General features: G+C 32.6%; 4 protein-coding genes and 1 long non-coding RNA gene across 8 annotated transcripts; 3 read left to right on the forward strand and 2 right to left on the reverse strand.

Moving 5' to 3' along the window:
- Nucleotides 1-330: 330 nt before the first annotated feature.
- On the reverse strand, nt 331-1,255 carry LOC106431000 (heavy metal-associated isoprenylated plant protein 22-like). The gene is made up of 3 exons (XM_013871798.3): nt 1,117-1,255; nt 962-1,037; nt 331-742 (listed from the first exon to the last, which is right to left on the reverse strand). The coding sequence occupies exons 1-3, from the start codon at nt 1,201-1,203 to the stop codon at nt 447-449; spliced, it is 459 nt and encodes a 152-aa protein (XP_013727252.2). The 5' UTR covers nt 1,204-1,255; the 3' UTR covers nt 331-446.
- Nucleotides 1,256-4,786: 3,531 nt separating this feature from the next.
- On the forward strand, nt 4,787-5,709 carry LOC125576511 (ethylene-responsive transcription factor ERF069-like). Its single transcript, XM_048736753.1, has one exon. It carries the CDS (start codon nt 5,114-5,116, stop codon nt 5,555-5,557), a length of 444 nt encoding a protein of 147 aa, XP_048592710.1. The 5' UTR covers nt 4,787-5,113; the 3' UTR covers nt 5,558-5,709.
- A 4,380-nt stretch (nt 5,710-10,089) lies between these two features.
- Nucleotides 10,090-13,697, forward strand: LOC106409978 (COP9 signalosome complex subunit 5a). Its single transcript, XM_013850505.3, has 6 exons — nt 10,090-11,702; nt 12,051-12,332; nt 12,418-12,565; nt 12,655-12,737; nt 13,233-13,310; nt 13,397-13,697. Exons 1-6 carry the CDS (start codon nt 11,313-11,315, stop codon nt 13,484-13,486), a joined length of 1,071 nt encoding a protein of 356 aa, XP_013705959.1. The 5' UTR covers nt 10,090-11,312; the 3' UTR covers nt 13,487-13,697.
- Nucleotides 13,698-14,358: 661 nt separating this feature from the next.
- LOC106406950 (probable RNA-binding protein ARP1) lies at nt 14,359-17,024 on the reverse strand. Of its 4 annotated transcripts, none has more exons than XM_048736754.1 (6): nt 16,614-17,024; nt 16,376-16,508; nt 15,971-16,088; nt 15,485-15,524; nt 15,107-15,344; nt 14,359-14,956 (listed from the first exon to the last, which is right to left on the reverse strand). In XM_048736754.1, the coding sequence occupies exons 1-6, from the start codon at nt 16,785-16,787 to the stop codon at nt 14,931-14,933; spliced, it is 729 nt and encodes a 242-aa protein (XP_048592711.1). In that variant the 5' UTR covers nt 16,788-17,024; the 3' UTR covers nt 14,359-14,930. The 4 variants fall into 4 exon arrangements, with proteins under 4 accessions (XP_048592711.1, XP_013703163.1, XP_013703162.1 ...); XM_013847709.3 differs by having other exon boundaries at nt 15,971-16,094; nt 16,614-17,023; XM_013847708.3 differs by having other exon boundaries at nt 14,359-14,936; nt 16,614-17,018.
- On the forward strand, nt 15,821-20,116 carry LOC125576512. Its single transcript, XR_007314907.1, has 2 exons — nt 15,821-16,546; nt 19,740-20,116. It is a non-coding gene; the product is annotated as an uncharacterized LOC125576512 (long non-coding RNA).
- Nucleotides 20,117-21,573: the final 1,457 nt, after the last annotated feature.

Consider the following 21,573-nt stretch of genomic DNA (forward strand, 5'->3'; position numbering starts at 1 on the left):
AAAAAACAATTTAGCTTAATTAAATTTTGGTTTCTGATTTTACTTCTGGCTTACACCATACCGCCCAGCTAGGTATATCCAAATTAATCAGCCAAAATAAGGTAACTTTTGGGAGGCGTATATAATGTTCAGTCTCAACCGAACGGTTCGGACATTAATCTTATTAGTTTTTGCATACCGTATGAAACTCATATAAAACAAGTAAAACTACTAATATTAAACAAACCAAAATTAGTTTATATATTTGAGAAAATGGCGAGATAGATAGTCGTCGTTAAATAACACATATATATAGCAGTCGACTATGAGTTTTAACCAAAAAACAAGTAGTTTACTATAAGTTGCTTTGCTTCTTATTATATAGAACACCAAGAAGATTACATTACAAACTTTATAAAAATAGAAAAAACGTTGCTAATGATAATTATGTAAAGCACTAAACTCATTCACATGACGATGCAGGCGTTAGGGTTCTCGTCGCTGAAAAGGGACATGAGCTTATCGTCTGTACCTCCCGGCTGCGCCTGAGCCTGCTCCGACTTCCTCACAAAACCCGCTGGTGCCCTCTTGTCGTAAGCTCCAGCTGCGTACGGATAAGCCACCATCGTGTAAGGAACGTACGGCCATAACTCAGCTTTCTTCTTCCCAGTGCTTTGCACTCTCTTCAATACTTTCTTGGGATCCACGTAGCCACTCACTGTCACTTTGTGCATCTTTCTATTCACTTCCACCGATTTTGCCCCTTCAGAAAAAAAAAGAGTGGTGTATATATTAGTTAGGCTAGATGCGTTTGGCTGATATAATTTGGAAAGTAATTACGTTTTTGAAATATGAAATGTCAAATTACGTAATCTTAGCTATTAGTACGGTAGAGTCAATGTTTTAGAGTTTTATTATACGTGTAGATATCTTATGTGATTTAAGGGTCGTGTTTTTACTAGGGGAGCTTTGAGGAATGAACCTTTTATGGAGGAAACAGCGTTCTTGATTTTGCGTTCGCATCCGTCACAGTCTATCTTCACCTTTATGTTCACTGTCTGCTCACATCAAATTGAAAAAGGTTAAGACAATCAATTATAAAGCAAATAAACCAAAGGGTTTATGGATATTAATTACCTGCATGACTTTATGCTTCTTCCGTTTTCTTATCGAGACATCGAAATTATTAGAGAAATAGTCGGAGAGAAAGTCGAGAGCTCCCATGTTTACTGTCACATGCGAAGAGAGTAATGCTTTGAATGAGAGTGGTCTCTCTAGATATATATATAGAGGGAAGTTTGGTATGGTTAATATTATGTTCCGAAACAAACAGACATTAGTTTATTTGTTGATGGAATTGAACATTAATTCTATGTCATTAGGTGTAACGATATAATTGTTTAAAGTTGGAGGTGTGTCCCTCTAGTGTATAGATAAATTGATGTGCTCATCCAAGATATTTCCTGGCGGACAATGAGGCCGTTTCTGATGTTCCTTTCATTCATCGGGTCGCTTTCTTATTTTCTTAATTGGTAGTTAATTCTTTGTGTTATATAAAATTATATAGTTTATAGAAGAAAATGACTCCTAGGTTTATTATCACGTCAAGTGTTACCTTGTAAACATGTAATGCAATGAGCTAAATCTACTAAGATTTTTTTAAAAAAATTTAAAGTACCTAATAATTACTTAATTAGTGCACTTTGACTTTATTTTTTTCTTAGGATCGATATTATTTTGGTGTACCACGCAAGATGCATTTGCGACCAACACGAATACAAAATAATTGAAACATTACATATTTATAGTAAATAAAATGGAGCCCACCTCCAGAGATTGGAAGTTAAAATACATATCTATGGAAACTTATCAACCGATGCAGGAGATGCATGCATCTTACATTTTTTTCCCTATTGTATCACGATTGCTTTCGTCATATAATAATTCATCCAAAGATCTTTGCATTTAAATATATATTTTTGTAACAAGGTGTAATTTTATGTTTTTCATTTTGACTTGTCATTTCATGGTTTCAGTTTATGCATACGAGCGAAAACCTTTTTCTTTGTTTTCCAAATACGTTTATTGGACTCTCCAAAACAAAATACATAGGCCCTCAAAAGATCGTCGAATAAGTGAACATGTACGAGTCTCTATATATACACATTTAGTCACATACAACGCTGTTGGCTTTAAGTAGAACTCCTTGCCCAATACAGCCTTTGATGTATAGCAAAAATACTCGTGTTGCTACCTCTCAATGTGCATATACGCATATACTTAACTTGAGACAACATGTACGTCTTAAGACTTTTAACACATTTCAGGCAGTGTAATTAATTGTCAAATATTAGTCGGCATACCTTTTCTCGTATTTACATTTCTGACTATCATCCATAGTATACTACCTTGTAATTAGGCTCCATATGAAGTGAAGGCGGTGCTTTTGATTTATTCATGTCCACATAGTTGATTAGTGTTTATACCAACAAAAATAATCAGTGGTCACATAATATTTTAATAGAGTTGATTGCGCTTAATAATAAACTTCTTTGGAAAAGTGGGTTTGGGGCAGATTAGGTTGAAATTGTGTTAAACGTCCCTTTTATCTGTTTGGTAATATCTTCTCTATATATTTTAGTGGTGCGAGGCAAGGCTTGTGGATTCGATCATACAAAATATTATTGGTCCAGTAACTTGTGGAGACGAATAATTAATAATTCAATCTTATCGTATCAGGCATACAATAAATTCAAAATACTTACTAAAATAATATGATATCAGTGCTGCAGGTAATTAATTTGACATACGAAAAGATATATTAATGCACGATCACTAGATGACAAAGGTCTTATTGAGACTTGTCACAAAACCACTCTTCCACATCTTATAAACATGAGTACATGACCTCTTGAAGGCCTACCCTCATGTGTTTTGCGTTAATTGGTTAATGATTTAATGTTTTCGGAACATAATTAATGGAGGTTCTTAGGTTGAGATTTTTAACGGAAAATAATAAACTATCTCTTAACTTTTAACTAAAAAAACTAAGAACTAGTTTTTAAATATTTTATTTAAGAGCCGATTTTTTTTTCTTAATTAAAAATTAAGAGACAATTTTTTATTTTTTGCTAAGAGTTCCACCGTAAGAACCCCTATTGATCATGCTTTTATACTCAGTTTATCAAGAAACCACTTTGTCAAAAACTCAAGGTTTACTGTTTGCAAAACGTGTACGTATTACGTTTTTTTGTTGGCCATATTCATAAAATACGTACACAAATAGGTTTTGAATATTTTAATTCAGTCCATGAAAAGGTCACTAGAGCTCTATGCATAAAAGTTTGATCAATAAGAGCATCATCAGAGCATCAACAAATTAACAGGGAGTATGTTGCCAAGGGTTTCTAACCACTTTAATAATAATAACTTTTATGTATTTTAGTTAAAAGTTAAATTTTAAATCACAAAATTTAATGTAATCCAATAAAAAAGTAACATGTGTGAAGAGGATATCATACTTTTTTGTTGAAGTTCTCTACACCCAATCGCTTGTTTATTTGACACAACATTTTATATTTTTAATAGGTAGAATATGTTCTACATACCTCCAATGGGATTGCCATCGGCATCTTTTGAGTCTCTCTATCACAATTTTATGCATTTATATTACTCTCTTCAATTCAATAGATAATGTCTTAGAAAGACTATTTTGTTTTAATTTACATGAAGTTTTGAGATTTTAATGTTAACTTTAATTTTATTGGAAAATATTCAATCAATTAGATTTTATTATTTTTTTATAATTGATTAACTGATTTTAAAATTATATTTTTAAAATATTTTTTTAAAGAAATGTAATTTTCTTAATCTTTGTGCACTACTACAAAACATCAAGTATTATGAAACGGAGGAAGTAATATTTTAAATAATATCTTTATTTGATCAATTTTTAATAACTAAAAAATAGTTACACTAATAGAAATATGACATCGAAGAGGATATATTTTTTTTCATATAGATCAGACACGGACAGACGGAGATGCTCTTCGGAGAATCGGCTCGTCTGCTTGATCTAGTATAAATGGATAGTCAACAAAAAAAAGAATAGAAAAATGATACGTATAGAATAGGTCTCTTTGGTTGTGTGCAGTGTTTTCTTACAAAGAATCGCTTCTCAACTATTCCTAATTTTCTTTCCTACTTTTTGATATTTTGTTATTTTTTGTTAAGAGATATCCTCACTAAAGATTAACACTAAGGGTGCTCTAATATCCTACTTCTTATCAGGGGTTCACAAGAATTAGCGGTCCATATGCATCTCTTTTATTTGCCATTATCAGAGAAAACATTACGAACTTATATACTAATATTGAGTTTTGGAACAATATAGCTTGTAGTCTTGTAGAAAAATTTGGACAACAAGTCATCAAATCATACACGCTCTAGTTTTGTGGATGGCTGAAGCCTATAAAGTTGTAACTTGTAAGCCCACAAGGCCAGTAAAACTCCACAAGGATGAGGTTTTTATATTGAGCCAAACCCAATTCAAAAATCCAATTTGGATTTAGTAAATCGAATTAAACCAAATTTTTATTTTTTAAACGAGAATCAAACCAAAAATTTAATGATCAAATAAAATCTAAAACTGAACTGCAAATGTTTTTAGATTTACAGACAAAAGCCTACAAAAGAAAAAGATATATAGACAAAAAAATGGGGTTATTTGTGAAATAACCAAAACAAAAATCAAAATTAGTTTTTTAGAGAGAAGCTAGAGAGATATAGGAAGAGAAAAGAAGAAAAAGAGTGTGATTTTGGTTAGTTTGTTAATTTTGGTTTTTTGTTGAGTTATTGGGTGCAATTTCTCAAAAATTTACCGTTAAAATTTCAAAAAAAAAAAAAAAATTCAACTCAATAAATAAAAATATTTTCATATCAACAAAAATCAATCATGCAATAAATTTCAATAACCGACTTAATAAAACTTGTTCAGAAAGCGAGTCAAGAATCTCCAACTCCAAGCCACATGATGATGAGGTTCTGACGTAATAATAAGAACAAGTCATTGTTTTAAAAATTTCAAAGACCGAAACACACCATAGCTCCGCCACATCTCCAGTTCAGTTTCCCGATGAAGCGAATCGTGAGGATATCATTCACCGACGTGGAGGCCACCGATTCTTCCAGCAGCGAAGACGATCAGACGAACACCGAATCACCGTCGCCACGAAAAGGGAAGAGGTTCGTCAAGGAGATCGTCATCGACCCATCCGATTCCGCCGAGGTGAGAAAGACGCGGTTTAAGATCAGGATTCCGGCGAGGCTTACGAAGAAGTTCCGAGGTGTGAGGCAGAGGCCGTGGGGGAAATGGGCGGCTGAGATCAGGTGCGGTAAAGCTCACGGTGGAATTCGCAACGGGGGACCTGTTCGTCTTTGGCTTGGGACATTCGAAACCGCCGAGGAAGCTGCTTTGGCTTACGACAAGGCCGCGATTCGGCTTATTGGGCCTCACGCGCCGATCAATTTCGGCCCAGAATCTCCGGCTGTGAAGCAAGATTCCGTTGCGGGGGACTGATGATTCTCTTTCTTTTCTTTTGTAAAAAGTGATCATTTTTACCTTTTAACAGCAAGTTCTCTCTTTGTACATGCAATATTTGAAGTTACTAATTTCTCATTCCAGATTCTTGGTTTAATTATCATATATATAATTGTACATTTGTGATCTTATTTTTGTGTTCTTTTTTGACTTATATGTGAGACCCTTTAGCTGTTGTTTCACCTTTTCCAAGTTTACGATCTCTGGTAGTGACTTTATTTTGATGTTTATGAGCGTTTTCTCTGCTCGGTCTTACTGGTTACTCTCACCAACTATAGTAAGGATTGATGCGTTTTAGACATATAAGAACATTTTTCTCTAGTGTTTCTTCCCAACTTGAATAACAAGAACTTCATTTTGGAAACTAGATATTGAGGATAGATTTCGAACATTCTGTTTACAGGCAATTTAGACACATGATCATGTGTTCTAGCTAATTGCGCGAGACTTTGATGGCAAACACAAGTAGGTAAATATCACATGGTAATGTTCTTCAAAACCGGTCGTGATTAAACCGTTCGGAACCTTGGTTTTCTAATTGCAACTACTCTATAATAAATGGGGAATATACTGTTTCAATATATAAAATTGAAACATCATGAGTTTCTAATTGCAACTACTCTAAGCAAAACCATAAGTAAACTCAATTCTAAGGTTTGATAAAATTCAAAAATCATGAGTTTCTCTAAAGTCCAATCATTTATTCGGTGGTAAAATGCGTTTCCTGCCAAAACCGCAAAATACGTTTTTCCGCCAAAACGTGTTTTCCCGCCAAATCTACAAAACAAGTTTTCCCGCCAAAACTGCAAAACTCAGTTTTCCGCAAAAAACGCAATTTCCCGCCAAAACTGAAAAATCAATTTTCCCGCAAAAACGCATTTTTCCGCCAAAACCGCAAAAATGCATTTTCCCGCCAAAACCGCAAAAACGTGTTTTCTCGCCAAAACCGCAAAAACGTGTTTTCCCGCCAAAACCGAAAAAACGCATTTTCCCGCCAAAACCGCAAAAACGCATTTTTCCGCCAAAACCGCAAAAACGCATTTTCCCGCCAAAACCGCAAAAAACATGTTTTCCCGCCAAAACCGCAAAAACGCATTTTCCCGCCAAAACTGGGAAAACTCACTTTCCCGCAGAAACCACAAAAAACATTTTATCATTTTGATCAACTTGGTCTTAACTTAAAAATAATTTATTATAAAGATATTGGGTCGATGGGTCAACCATTAACCCATCTAACCTATTTAATTTAATGGGTCATGGGTCAACCCAACTCATTTAATAAATATGTTGGGTTGACCCATGACCTATTAACAGTAAACCCATTTGGGTTTTGGGTTGGGTTGACCCATTTGACCCATTTTGACACCCCTAAGTGTATGTAGTGAATCATGGTTTTCTTTGGTCTAGGGTTTGGCAACATATGTTGTAGTATTGTATGTATTCTTAGGGTTAGATTTTGGAAAGCTTAAATCTTTTTTTGAAAAATTAATTTTTTACCTATACGTGTTTATTTTTGTGTATAGTAAACACTTTTAAAGTTTAATTTGATTTTATAAAGTGTTTAGTTAGTTAATTAAGTTTAGGGGTTATGTTTAGGGTCTAGACAACATACATTTCAGTCGTCTGGTGAAGAAATTAAAATAGACGACTTACATGTAAGTCGTCCAAATATTCCCGCCTAAATTGTTTTTTAAAATTATTTTCCCGCTTAAACAATTTAAACCCGACGACTTACTTGTAAGTCGTCTGGGAAGTCTTCTATTTTAGTTTTCCGCTAAAAATATTTTAATTTCCCGCTAAAAATATTAAAATCTTCTGGACGACTTACAAATAAGTTGTCTAGAAAGTCGTATGAATCAAAAATATTTAACCTAATTGGATTTTTTGTCTCCCTATATAAAGAAAAATTTATACATTCTCTCTCATCTTCTCAAATGGCTGCAACAAAAATGTAATGTTCATCATTCTAAAACTCTTCAACCTCTCTCTAATCTCTTTGACTTGAAAACACCAAACTTTATATGAATTTTTCAGCTTTGTCTCATGTCTTTCTTACTAATCTATCTTTTTTTGCAGGTTTTTAATCAGATGATAATCATCTTCTACTCATTTAAAAGTAGATCTATTAATTTTAGATATGTATTTTTGTGTGTTCTATAAAGGTAGATTTATCTAATCTTCCACTCATTTTCTCTGTTTTTAAGTCATTTGAACGTTTTTGGATATGAAGGTTTTTCAGATCTGGATTTGATATGCAGGTTTTTTCAGATCTGGAAGATTTCTGGACCGACTTACATGTTAGTCGTCTAAAATATAATGCACTAGACGACTTTCAGGAAGTCTTCCAGACGACTTCCATTTCAGTCGTCTGGACTTCTTGGAAGTCGTCTGGACTTCATGGAAGTCGCTGGACTTCATGGAAGTCTTCTGACGAAGTCACCCTTTCATAATAGATCTGAACGTTTTGGTAAGTTTTTATGTCTGATTTTTCTTTCTTGGTAACTTCTTGTTGTATAAAGTTCTTAATTTTTTCCCAAACTAAAACTCTCCAAACCCACTCTAATCTCTTTGACTTGAAAACACCAAACTTTATATGAATTTTTCAGTTTTGTCTCATGTCTTTCTTAATAATCTATTTTTTTTGCAGGTTTTTAATCAGATGGTACTCATCTTCCACTCATTTAAAGGTAGATCTATTAATTTTAGATATATATTTTATGTGTTCTATAAAGGTAGATTTATCTAATCTTCCACTCATTTTTTCTGTTTTTAAGCCATTTGAACGTTTTTGGATATGCAGGTTTTTCAGATCTGGATTTAATATGCAGGTTTTTCAGATCTGGAAGACTTCTGGGACGACTTACCTGTTAGTCGTCTAAAATATAATGCACTAGACGACTTCGAGGAAGTCTTCCAGACGACTTCCATTTTAGTCGTCTGGACTTCCTGAAAGTCGTCTGGACTTCCTGAAAGTCGTATGGACTTCCCGGAACTCGTTTGGAAGTCGTCTAGACTTCCTAGAAGTCGTTTGGACTTCCTGGAAGTATTATGACAAAGTCTTCTTCCATATCAAGTGGAGTCCTAGCTTGTCTTTATAGATGAATGATCTATAATAGTTTTGTTTGTGATATGTTTTGTGAATTACATGTCTACTCTTTTAATTGTGATTTTTTTTGTAAAATCAGTAATAATGTTTCCCAAGATGTAATACATTTGCTAACAATGTGTTTACACATTTACAAATCAATGAAATAATAGACTTCAGTAGCCATTTTCTTATCTTTGGATCTCTCATATGCAATAATAAACTCCAATGACCTTTTTCTCATCTTAATAAACAAGAATGTTGGTAGCTTCATATTGATACAACATTTTAAGAAGCATGTTAACCCTTCTTCCAACTCATAACAATATTCATCATTAGTGTCTATAACAATAATGCTTAAGAGATGGAAACAAACAATAGTAACTAGTCAAAGCATATCATATTTTTTATAAGTTTGTGTTGAAAAACTTAGTCAAATTTAGTAAAACTAAGGGAGAGAACATATTTGGAAAATATGAGTTTTACATATCTTGAAGTTACTTATCACTCTTAAAAATATGAGTTTTACATATCTTGAAGTTACTTATCACTCTTAAAAATACAAGTTATTCAAAAACTAGCGTAGAAGACTTAAAAACTAGCGGAGAAGACTTCCACAGAAGTCTTCTCAGACCAGTTAGAAACTTTAATTAACGTGAATGTTGGTAACCTCATAAATATCACCAATTAAGTTATAAATTTCATTCAGTAGCCCAAATATTCATTAATAAACATGAAGTAACAAGAAAATGTTAAAAAGTCTTTATAGTTTTAGAGAAAGTGCAAGTTTATTAAACATTGACCCAGACGACATCCACGGAGGTCATCTAGTAGACTTCCACAGAAGTCGTCCATTTAGGTCGACGCAGACGACTTCAATCTAAGTCTTCTAGACGATTAAAATATAAGTTGTCTGGTCAACGCAGAGGTTATTTTTGCAATTGACTTTGAAATTTTTTTATTTGAGACGACTGAAAAATAAGTTGTCTACTTTTGTTTGGTTAAAAAAAACTCCAAAAAGCTAGACGACTTACATTTAAATCGTCATAGGTTAGTTTTGCATTTGACTGGATTATTTCAGAAGTTTGACTTTTCTGGACGACTTACATTTCAGTCGTCTCGTGAAAATTAAATAATAATATTTTTTTTTTAAACTAGACGACTTACAATTAAGTCGTCATAGGTTAGTTTTGCAATTGAAAAATAAAACTTCAATATTTAATAATATAGACGACTTACAATTCAGTTGTCCGTCAGATGACTTACATGTAAGTCGTCCAAGATTTACGAGGTTTGACCATAATCTCGGAATAAAATCCTGGACGACTTATATGTAAGTCGTCGAGCAGACGACTGAATTGTAAGTTGTCTGGGTATAATTAAATATTGAAGTTTTTTTTTCAATTGCAAAACTAACCTATGACGACTTAATTGTAAGTCGGCTAGTTTTAATAAAATATTGATATTTCAATTTTCACCAGACGACTGAAATGTAAGTCGTTCACGAAAGTCAAATTTCTGAAATAATCCAGTCAAATGCAAAACTAACCTATGACGACTGAAATGTAAGTTGTCTAGAAAACGAGGGTACTTGTAATTTGAAAGCAGTCTTTACGTAATTGATATTCTATTTGAATGTCATTATAAAATGAGGCTACTTGTAACTTGTAAGTTGTAAATCTACACAAAAGAAACGCATGTAGCCTTTGCGCTTGATTAGTGCATCACATCATCATCATCATCTATACAATTACACACTGCAGAGTAAAAAGCAACAAGAAGACCAAAGCCGTTGTTGTTGACGGATCTCAAAATCCATTCAGAAATTAGAGTTAAAGTTTATACTAATATTGAAAAGTAATTTGTAAATGATTGTTTTTGATGATTTTCGTATGAAAATGTGCATGTTATTGATTTTATAAAAATATCAGAAGACTTGGATGTCCTTCTCCCTCTCCTTTACAGTTTCTTTATATCTCTTAGGGGAATCATAACGGTGGTACGATATTTGGCGGGTATTGTGTGCCTTCAAAAACGTCTTTATTGCTCTGATCTCTTTTACGTTTTGGTTGACCGAGTTAGATCAGCTTTGATCTTTATCTGAGTTTGGGATAGATTTCTATTCTTTATGGGCCTATCGTCTTCTTGTGGAACCTTTGAGTTTCTGGATAAGATCTTTGGACCAGGTTTAGACCAAGGTGAAATCCACTTTCAACAATAATTTCTCAAAGTTCAGCTTGTCTCAGATCGACAGCTAGATCGGGTATTGGTTCTGATATATTTGTGATCGGTAGTTTACGAGTTTCAAATATTTTCTTAAGAAGATAGCGATCTCTATTCTTACGTGTCGCATCAGATTAACTAACACTAAATTTATTCACAACAAATATTTTTATAAAAAATTATAATTAAATAACAAAACCAAAAATGTCAATGAATATCTATATAACTTTTGGAATAAATTGCCATAATATAAGAAACAAATCTAAATGATATAATATTTACTATATTTTAAAATAGAAAATTGTCTAAAAAAAGGATAGAATGTAATTGGATTGAGCCGAAGCATATAAGTTTTGCTGATACCACAAAGCCCCCAGAAAAGCCTTTCTTCACAGAATATCTTTAAGATTCTTCTGCCTCTTAACAATGGAGTCTTCGTCTACCATCGCAAGGAAGACATGGGAGCTCGAGAACAACATCCTCACCGTGAAACCACCGGCGGATTCATCCTCCGACAACATATTCCACTACGACGGAGCTGCTCACGCCAAGGTCCTGAAGGAGAAGCCATGGGCCACCGATCCTAACTACTTCAAGCGTGTCCAAATCTCAGCGCTCGCTCTTCTCAAGATGGTTGTGCATGCTCGCTCTGGTGGCACTATCGAGATCATGGGTCTTATGCAGGGGAAAACCGATGGCGATACTATCATCGTTATGGACGCTTTTGCTTTGCCTGTTGAAGGAACCGAGACTAGGGTTAATGCTCAGGCCGATGCGTATGAGTACATGGTTGAATATTCACAGACAAATAAGCTGGTATCTTTTCTCTCTTGGTTGTATTTAGCTGCTTGTTTGCTTGGTGCTTAAGTTAGGTTTAGGGTATTCTAGGGTTTTAGAGATGCCCACATAATTATTCTTGTTTAGTTATCCTTGAAGCGTCTTTATTTTATCCTTTTCTATTGTCAGGGCCGGAGATTATTTATGGTATAGATAAGTAGTAAGAATTTTAATAAGATTTTGTTTTAAACAATTTAGGGACCTATGTATATTAACTCTTTAAATATTTGGTAGTCCTGTGTGAATGTTTTCACTTGCGTATGTTAGGACAGGCTCAGTCTACAATTCATCTTGTTTTGTTGATTATTGTTGTAACTCGAATCATAGGCTGGGAGATTGGAGAATGTTGTTGGATGGTATCACTCTCATCCTGGGTATGGATGCTGGCTCTCGGGTATTGATGTTTCAACACAGATGCTTAACCAGCAGTATCAGGAGCCTTTCTTGGCTGTTGTTATTGATCCCACAAGGACTGTTTCGGCAGGTAAGGTTGAGATTGGGGCGTTCAGAACATATCCAGAGGGGCATAAGATCTCAGATGATCATGTTTCTGAGTATCAGACTATCCCTTTAAACAAGATCGAGGACTTTGGTGTTCATTGCAAACAGGTACTTGTCATATCCTCATTTAATCTTGGAGGGTTTCATCGTCCCTCTGAATCTTATATGTTTGATTCTTATTGTAATGTGGCAGTACTATTCATTGGACATCACTTATTTCAAGTCATCTCTTGATAGCCACCTTCTTGATCTCCTTTGGAACAAGTACTGGGTGAACACACTATCTTCTTCCCCATTGCTGGGCAATGGAGACTATGTTGCTGGACAAATATCAGACTTGGGTAAATAATTCTTGGATATGCAATAGCTACTTTTTCTTCAAAACATTTAGTTTAATAATTACTCGTTTCTTATCATTTTTCCAATGAAGCTGAGAAGCTTGACCAAGCCGAGAGTCAGCTGGTTCAATCCTGGTTTGGAGGAAAAAAGGCCAGTCTTCACAAGAAAAAAAAGGTTTGTTCTAAATGGTTGCTTTAAGCTCTCAATGTTTCTTGATTGTCTGAGATTTTGGACATGAACTTGAACTCTTCCACATGCCATTTGTTAAGCTTTTTTCTTATCTACAAGTTTGACATTTAGCTAAATCACGTGCTACTGCTTTATGTATCAATATCTAACTACTTGGATTGTAGTATGTAGAAAATCTTATCAGCCTATCAAGATTTAACACTATGTTGCTTAGATATAACCAGCACATCATTATGGTTCACCTTCTCTGGTTGTATGGTTTCACAATTGCGTGTTTATTTAGTCAAAATAGACAGAATTGGAAGTTTGAACAAGCATACAATCTGGTAGAATTTTGATGTCTCAATTCGTCGTCTAGTTGTTGCCAATATTCTGTGTTTGCTTCCTAGAGTTCTGTTGTCGGTTTTAATCTTGTTTACACCATCTGTTTGTGGAGATTTCAAAGCCCAATTATGTATGTGTGTTATGGATCACTTTCAGGACGAGCTTCCACTCGCTAAAATAACTCGGGATAGTGCAAAGATAACTATTGAGCAGGTTCATGGATTAATGTCACAGGTGAGTAAACACAATCTTGACGTACCCTTTTTGGTTCATGAGTCCATGAGATTTACTCTCAAGACCTTTTATTTATCAATGTGCAGGTTATTAAAGACATATTGTTCAATTCCCCACGTCAGTCTGACAAAACTCCCAGCGACCCGACTGATCCAGAGCCGATGATTACATCGTGAAGTTGGTGCTCTTTTTCTTTTGTCTTCCGCAAACGCAAAAGACTTTGCTTCAAACCCGGTTTTTGAGAGAAAATATGCACATTGTTTTCTGTATTATGTTTCTCCAGTGTATCTGATTTAGACAAGCGTTTTGTGTGTAATAAATGACGTTAATATGACCAGAGGTTCAGTTATTATTTTTTCTTTCTTCCTTGAGAACTATCTTAAAATTGGTATGCTAATTCTAGAAACATAGCATATATATCATGGATAATGTGTTATCCCTGGACAAGGATCTTATCTTCATCCCATCTAGCATGCTTGAGAGGACAGACTTGAGAGGTGGAACATGGATGAGCTACAATACTTTTTCTCAAGATGGCACACAACCATAGATGAGAAAACATCTACTCTTAAAAATTGTTCAGCCCTCCATTATCTTTGAAGTTCATCCAGACAACACTAGAAGTGGTGAAACTGATCGAACAAGAATAATTGTGAGCTAGTGTGGTGGTCACTGGAGAATGAATCTCTTGTTGATGTCATGTTCAAAACCAAAATGTGGATACGAGAACAGACATTAACACAAGGTGATACAACCGAATTAGATAAGAATGTGTTGTCGAGATATTATAATAGGTATTGTTTAGGTTTAAGCAAATTACATCCTTGGACTTATATTTCCAGTATTATTTATGAACAGAGACTAGAAAGCATGGCATTGTCCTTTAAGTGTGCCATATTCTAAGAGGTTGTAGAAACTAACAAATACTTTAAATATATAATGCATTTTATATAAGAAAGATGATCTTAAGATATTCCTCCCCTCCAAGGGGAAGAAGATTTGATGACCTAATTGAGTCCTAATGCTAAAAAGACTAACATGTTCATCATACAACAAAAAGGCTAGCTGATGTTTTCCTTAAAATGGGATCATTGATTCAGTTTTTCAAACAGCACATGGTTGTAGTGCTTGATTTTTATACATTAGTCCTAACAGACATTTTTTCTTTGCCTTGTTGATTAGCCATCCCTAGGCTAAACAACATGACAAACAAGCCGATACATGCATCAGCTTTGAGTTTGGCACATGATGAATGATTGACGATTCTGCTCCATAAGCATTATCACTGTATCGAGAGAGAACCCTTTTCTCTCAAGAAGATGCAATGCAAGAAAGTGAGAGATGTCAATACGACATGATCACCATCTGAAACTGGAGATCCCATTGGGGATCTGCTAATAAAAGCCACCTCAAATTCCATAAAATGGGTGGCTTTTAGGGCACAGGGAGAGAGAAAAAGTTGTTGTGATAGCCAGAGAGCACCTATTAAACCATAGATTACTCTTGACTTGAGAAGAAGAAGATGAAGATTATGATGACGATGTGAAGCTTGATGGCTACCAAAGACTCTAAGCTTCTTTCAACGGTAAGGAATGAGAGGTGGCTGAAGTGGAAATCCGGTTACACCTGTGGCACAGCAAAACACACTGTCAACAATATTAGTGTACAATGTATCTCTTTTTTGGCTTTGGTGTCATGGTGTGTAATCATACACGAGGTAAGACCTCAGTATGACAAAGTTGTTAATAACACATGAAAGTAAGGTTAGTCCTTAAAAATGCTTTGGGGATGTGTACCTTGTTGAACAGATATTGTGGCAGGAGAGTATTGGTGCGGGTTGTTATAAGAAGAGAAGTGATGATAAAACGGTTGTGGTTGAGTGAATTGAACCCCACCATGTCCTCCACCGCTACCACAAGGATAAAATGGAGCAGCTGATGCGGCTGCTGCGGTTAGTCCACCGCTTCCACCGTTTCCATTGCTATATAGTCCATATTGTCCCCCTGAATAGCAGTCGTACACGCCGTATAAGCTCTGTATGTAACACGTTAGATTAATGTTAGATATTATGTGATCATGAATAACTAAGTTAACTGATAGACTCGTTGACAGAAAAGATTCTTCGATTCGTTATACAACTACTCTCAATGTCAGAGAGATAAAAAGTTACGGACCGTAGGGAATGGAGAGAAATCTGACGAGTATGGAGAGTACCTGCGAGTATCAAATCAATGTTTTTTCTTACATAACAGAATTACACTTTAAGAGTGACAACATGTATGAATGCACGTGGCACGTAGTCATGGCACAAGAAAGTGCATGTGAGGAGAGAGAGTAAAAATGATTGGTGAAAGAGGGAATCAATCAGTTAGTTTTACAAGCTGTCGTTGACCACTTTCTCAGTCATTTTAGTCTATAGACATTATTATTAGCCAGTGAAAATTAGAAAGAGATATAGTTACAAATAATAATAATAGTGTCGGTCCACAATCAAAGTGGGAAACATTGAAGGACAGCCAGCTATGTTATGCAAACTGATTTGTTCGATTTAATTGAGATATATGAGCTGGATGGTATCATGTTATGTCTATGCATGCATGTACTATCTCATCATCATGATCATTACATGTAAGAAAGAGAGGAAAAGAAGAAGAGTATACCCAAAGAGATTGAGAGGGAGCTGGGGATAGTGAGAGAAAGTGGTTGGTGGATGTGGTGGTCCAAAACCAGTCTGCATTGTGTTCATCATCACTCTCATATTGTTAATTCTCCCTCCCCCTAACACTTTCATTAAACATCAAAATCACTTTTAAGATCAACACAAAAGCTATATCTATGGTCCATTAACATCAGTTACCAACTATATATATAATGTAATTCCAATACTTAATTGGCCACACAAATTTCTAACCAATTAAATCAACTTTGTATAGAAAGTTAGACACTCTAACCATATATTAACTTATAGTTATCCTTTTTCTTGATCTAACTTGCATAACATTATAAAGGCATACATACACATACACACACATTTTGAGAGAGAGATGGGATATATATGTATTAACCATGGTTAGGAGTGGAGGGTTTGGATCTTTGAAGACCAAGAGAGGCAAGGTTGCAATTTGCTCTTCTTCCGTCGATCACCGGAGTAGCGTCCACACAAGCCTTGCTCGCCGCATCTGCCTCCTTGAATGTCACCTGATCACACAACTGTACTAATTAGTTCCCCCTTTGAGGTATATATGTATATACCTAAATATTCCACTCTATATATATCTAGAAACAATGAGTTATTGTATATACGAATCCGTAGCCCTTAGATCTGCCCGAAGCCTTGTCGGTGATGACTACAGCTTCCAAAATCTCCCCAAACTGCTCGAAGTGCTTCTTCAACGTATCCTTGTGCGTCTCCCAAGCTAATCCTCCCACAAACACCTTTGTGTACGTCGTGTCTCCCAACCCTATTCCTCCCGTCATATCTTTTCTCCGATCAAATATCTATCTTTACGTTTCACTTGTGAGATTGTGAGGGACACAAAGATTCATAGAAGTAGGGCTATATAGATAGTAGGAAAGAGATTAGAGATCTACTTAACAGATTCAGAAGATAAGTTTTCTTTAGGGTTGATTGATATGTAATGAGAATGAGAAGAAAAGCGAAAATAATAGGAGTAATAATAATGATAAAGTGCCACTGGGAAAAAGATATTGGACTTGAATTATGTATAGATACAGTCTCTAACCTTTTGTCCGACTCTATTGATCGTGTCTCTCACGCAGCCACTACTCAAAGGTTATGTGGTGTTGACGCGCGTTAGATGGGCGTGATGATATAGGCATGGATTGTTCTTACTTATTGCATTTTATGAAGTACGTTCAATTATTTAAAGAGTAAAGGAAGGAAAACAGAATTTAAATTTTAAAATTTTAAAATGTTTTAGACCATCTCCAACCATTAGAAATCATGTAAAGTTCTAAAAAAAAAAATACTCATATTTTAATTGTGTAATTATATTTGATATTTTTTTAAAACATTAAAATGTTAATTGCATGATATGTGGATGAAAAATGTTTAGAAATAATTCTAAAACAAGAGTTTTTAGAATATTTTTTTCACTTTCTCTTAATTTTTTTTTTAAAATTTCTTTAATTTTAGTAGGAGAGTTCTGATTGAAGAACCTCCATGGGAGATGATCTTAGTGCCTTATTTTCTCATTGTATATCTGAACAACACATATTATATAGTTGGTCAAATTTAAGCTACGGTTGTAGTTGAATCTGCACTCGTGATTCACACTTAATCACTTGCAAGGGCTGACCTAAGACAAGAAGAGGTGTGTCATATGCCCACCCTAATTAGTTAATTTTCATTAATAATTAGTGTTTAAACTTATTGAAGTATCTCTAGGTTAAACATTAGTTATAAGAATGCCCCATACTAGAAACAATTAAAGATCGCATAGTCGTGTCTAGATTTCTAGAGGTTTTGGGTAATTATCTGTGGCTTTTAGATTTGAGGATTTTTCTGGTTAATTCTTTGTTTCTTTGCTCTTTCTTTTATTTATGCAAACATATGCTTTTAATTTAGATTTACAGTTGTCTCTTCTTCTATTTTTGCCAACCAGATAAAACTACAGTTCTTTTTGGATGCATTATTCATTTTTACATTATATGACTTTAAAACATAAGAAGATATTTTTTCACAAAATTTAAACTTCGTATATAGCATCCTTTTGAGTGAATCAGTAGTGATAAAAGTTGATTTCTATGCTGCGTGCATGTTAATTCAACTTATATATTTTACCTTTAGTTTTAAGAAATACTTTATAATTTAAGAAAATGAAGAAACTGAAAAATCCAACCATTCAATCTCAATATACTTGTTAGAAAGTAAAACACTAAATATTTAATTAACCAGTCCAAACCATCTAATAGAAATATGGTATTTCTTGTACAATTTAATTTTGGTAGCCTAGAGCAAATACCTCTAATCTACTAATTTAGAGTCATATATTTTATTTACTGTTGCAAATTATAGTAGGACCATTTAATTAAATAATTAATGTGAAATATTTGATTATTTATATTAAATTTTAATAATAAATAAATATAAATAATAAATAATATTAATTATAATTTTGAATTTTATTTTTAGTTATAACAAAATCCTACTAAAAAATTTAATACTTTTTTTTATAAAATAATGCATTATAATTTCTTAATTAGTAATGTAATCTTATTATAAATTAATGATTATTAGAATTTTATCATAAAACAAAACATATAAAATTCTATGATATTTTATAAATTTTATTATTATAGTATATATTATATTAAAATATACGTTCTCTATAAATTAAATATGAAAAACTTATATTAAATTGCTAGATTAACAGATTTTTAAAAAACAAATTGTTGCATTTAAGTAAATAATCATTCATCGTCAAAATGGGTTAAAATTCTTACACTATGTAATATTGAATACAAAAATTAAAATTATTAACATATGTTAAACTTTTATATCTACAACTATATAATATCATTTATTTATTTTGAACAACCCAATAATATATTTTATAAAAATAATTATATTCAAAATATAATAAGTATATAACTAACCTTTTAGTTCATGTATTATTATACAATTATGTTCCTAGAAAAAAATTAATTTTAATAATTAGTTAAAAATAATAATGACAAATCAATTTTACTTATAAATTTAATGTTTATTTTAAATATAACAAAATCTGTTGAGAAAATATTAAAAAACCTTACCAAAAATTCAAATATATTTTTACAAAATATTGAACTAATTTAGTGACAAAAAATATAATTTTCCTAACTAAAAATGATAATTGTGTAATTTTTCAAATTTATTTAACCAAGTATACAATTTTTAAAATAAATATTAACAACTCAAAATGGTAATATTCCAAATGCTAAAATTTGTTTTTTGAAATGTAACATAAAAAAATAAATTATGTTTGTAAAAATGAAAAGTAATATAATATTTTGAGTTCTTAATTTAATAATTAAAATGCAGGAAAATTAATTCAATAACATCCAAAAAATATATTAATAAGTAATAACAATAAACAAGAATATAAAATTCATAAAACAAGCATTATATATTAATAATGACAAATAAAAAGCTTAAAATAAGATTATAGAGTTATACAATATATAACACTGAATGTAAATCAGATATATTTAAAACTTTTATGATAATATCAAAGTTATATATTTATAAAATAAAAAATATCCATACAAACGTGGAGGTCAAATTTTAGTTTTAATTATGAAAGGGTGATATTGTGGAGTTTTTTTTTTTTTTTTTGTGGAGTTTTGCTGCTTACACTGTGTATGCCGCCACCTTATGATCATTTAATATTAGGTTCATTCATAATTGAGATCCAATTAACATTCTAGGTCCAAGAAGAGTTGTTGCATTTGTGTATCTTTGGAGCTTGAATCAGATAAATGGAAGGCAAAAATATGAACTTGGGAGCTTGGTGTGAAGCTGGTAGGAACATGGAGAGCACCAAGGAGGAATCAAGAGAAGCCAAAATATGAAGTACAGAGAAAAAGAGACTGGCATTTAGGTCGATGGGAAAATATCTATAAAGAGAACTCATAAAGAAATGGAAGAATCACTCGGGCAAGCATGCAACATATATTTTACATGACAAGATTTTTTGGTGAAATAATATCAGCATTAATAATCTTTTGGTCAAAGCACAGGATAAATATATTTTCACCTTCTTCATACGTTTAAATTGAATAAATCCCAAAAAGACATTTTCTAATTTGTTGGTAATCTGGTTTTGGGTTTAATCAATTAACAGGGCAAGATCAGCCCCCCCTGCTAACTCATTCTTGATCTTTTTATATGATGATGATCATTATATCAAACAAATATCCTACTATATATTAATTGAGAAGTTATTTTAGTGACTTTTGCTTACATGTCGATCATAGGTAAACTCTTACAAAATTGTTATAATTTGACTGGTCGATGATTTTTAATTTTTATTTATTTTATTTAGATCTAAAAAAAAGGGTAAGTCTATAACTAATTAATATCACTTGCCAAATAATTTACATAATATTACAAATAATTACTTATGGTACTAATTGTTTAAATTATAGAAAGAGAAATAAATTGATCATTTTCTATATTTATAAAATACATAAAATAATAAATGACAAACTTTTTATATAACTTAATATAGTGATTTTATATTCTTATTTAAAAGCATTATATTTTGTGTAAATTATCATAATAACTATTAAAATCTTCTAAAGTTCATATTACATGCTTTATAAACCATCTATAAAAACATTTATCAAATTATATATCTTGGCTTATTGTATATTTTAAATTATTATAAGAGTTTGTATGTCATCTATGAGAGCTTATAAATTAATTTATAAAATTTATTTTAAAATTTCATTCTACTATCCTACTATATATTAATTGAGAAGTGACTTAAGAGACTTTTTCTTATGTGTCGATCATATATGAAATCCTAAAAAATTATTATGAATTGATTGGTCGATATTATTTAATATAGATCAACTTTATATCTTTTAAAATACATAAAATAATCAACTTTATATCTTTTAAAATACATAAAATAGTAATCTGTTTATATAAATCAATATAATGATTTTGTATTCTTATTTAAAAGCATTAAATTTTACGTCAGTTTCAGGTTACGTTTGCAACGGATTATTCTCAATTGGTGAAGATGGTTTCAGAACCAGATTAATTGCCAGCTTTTGCAAATTACTTGGAGGATGTCAAGACCCTAAAAGAGAGCTTCACCAGATCAGAGATCATCTATATACCAAGGACGCAAAATACAAAGGCGGATAGACTAGCACGCAGTGCTAGAAAGCAACTATCTTTTATCGTTCACATGGATGCAGATAACCCGGTTTCGTTTACAGAGTTAGTACGAGTCTGTAATAGTTGACGACAAAAAAAATATATTATATTTTACATAAATTATCATAATAACTATTAACATCTTCTAAAGTTCATATTATATGCTTTATAAATCATCTATACAAACATTTATCAAATTATTGTATATTTTAAATTATCATAAGAGTTTGTAAGTTATCTATAAGAGCTTATAAATTACTTTATAAAATATTTTTTAAAATCTTATCATACTATCCTACTATATATTAATTGAGAAGTCGCTTAAGAGATTTTCGCTTTTGTGTTGATCATTTATGAAATTTTAAAAAATTG

This window comes from Brassica napus, chromosome A7, assembly GCF_020379485.1.
Source record: "Brassica napus cultivar Da-Ae chromosome A7, Da-Ae, whole genome shotgun sequence".
Taxonomy (NCBI): Eukaryota; Viridiplantae; Streptophyta; class Magnoliopsida; order Brassicales; family Brassicaceae; genus Brassica; species Brassica napus.

Bases quoted from the DNA above. Each gene is read 5' to 3' on its own strand.
- LOC106431000 (XM_013871798.3), bottom strand. From the start codon at position 1,203: ATGGGAGCTCTCGACTTTCTCTCCGACTATTTCTCTAATAATTTCGAT. The intron at 1,038-1,116 runs GTAATTAATATC...TGATGTGAGCAG, and splicing joins AGAAGCATAAAGTCATGCAG to ACAGTGAACATAAAGGTGAA. The intron at 743-961 runs GTTCATTCCTCA...TTTTTTCTGAAG, and splicing joins CGCTGTTTCCTCCATAAAAG to GGGCAAAATCGGTGGAAGTG.
- LOC125576511 (XM_048736753.1), top strand. From the start codon at position 5,114: ATGAAGCGAATCGTGAGGATATCATTCACCGACGTGGAGGCCACCGAT.
- LOC106409978 (XM_013850505.3), top strand. From the start codon at position 11,313: ATGGAGTCTTCGTCTACCATCGCAAGGAAGACATGGGAGCTCGAGAAC. The intron at 12,566-12,654 runs GTAAATAATTCT...TTTCCAATGAAG, and splicing joins TGGACAAATATCAGACTTGG to CTGAGAAGCTTGACCAAGCC. The intron at 13,311-13,396 runs GTGAGTAAACAC...ATCAATGTGCAG, and splicing joins TTCATGGATTAATGTCACAG to GTTATTAAAGACATATTGTT.
- LOC106406950 (XM_013847707.3), bottom strand. From the start codon at position 16,787: ATGACGGGAGGAATAGGGTTGGGAGACACGACGTACACAAAGGTGTTT. The intron at 16,095-16,375 runs GTTAATACATAT...GTTTAATGAAAG, and splicing joins ACCCTCCACTCCTAACCATG to TGTTAGGGGGAGGGAGAATT. The intron at 15,525-15,970 runs GTATACTCTTCT...TGATACTCGCAG, and splicing joins CTCCCTCTCAATCTCTTTGG to GTACTCTCCATACTCGTCAG.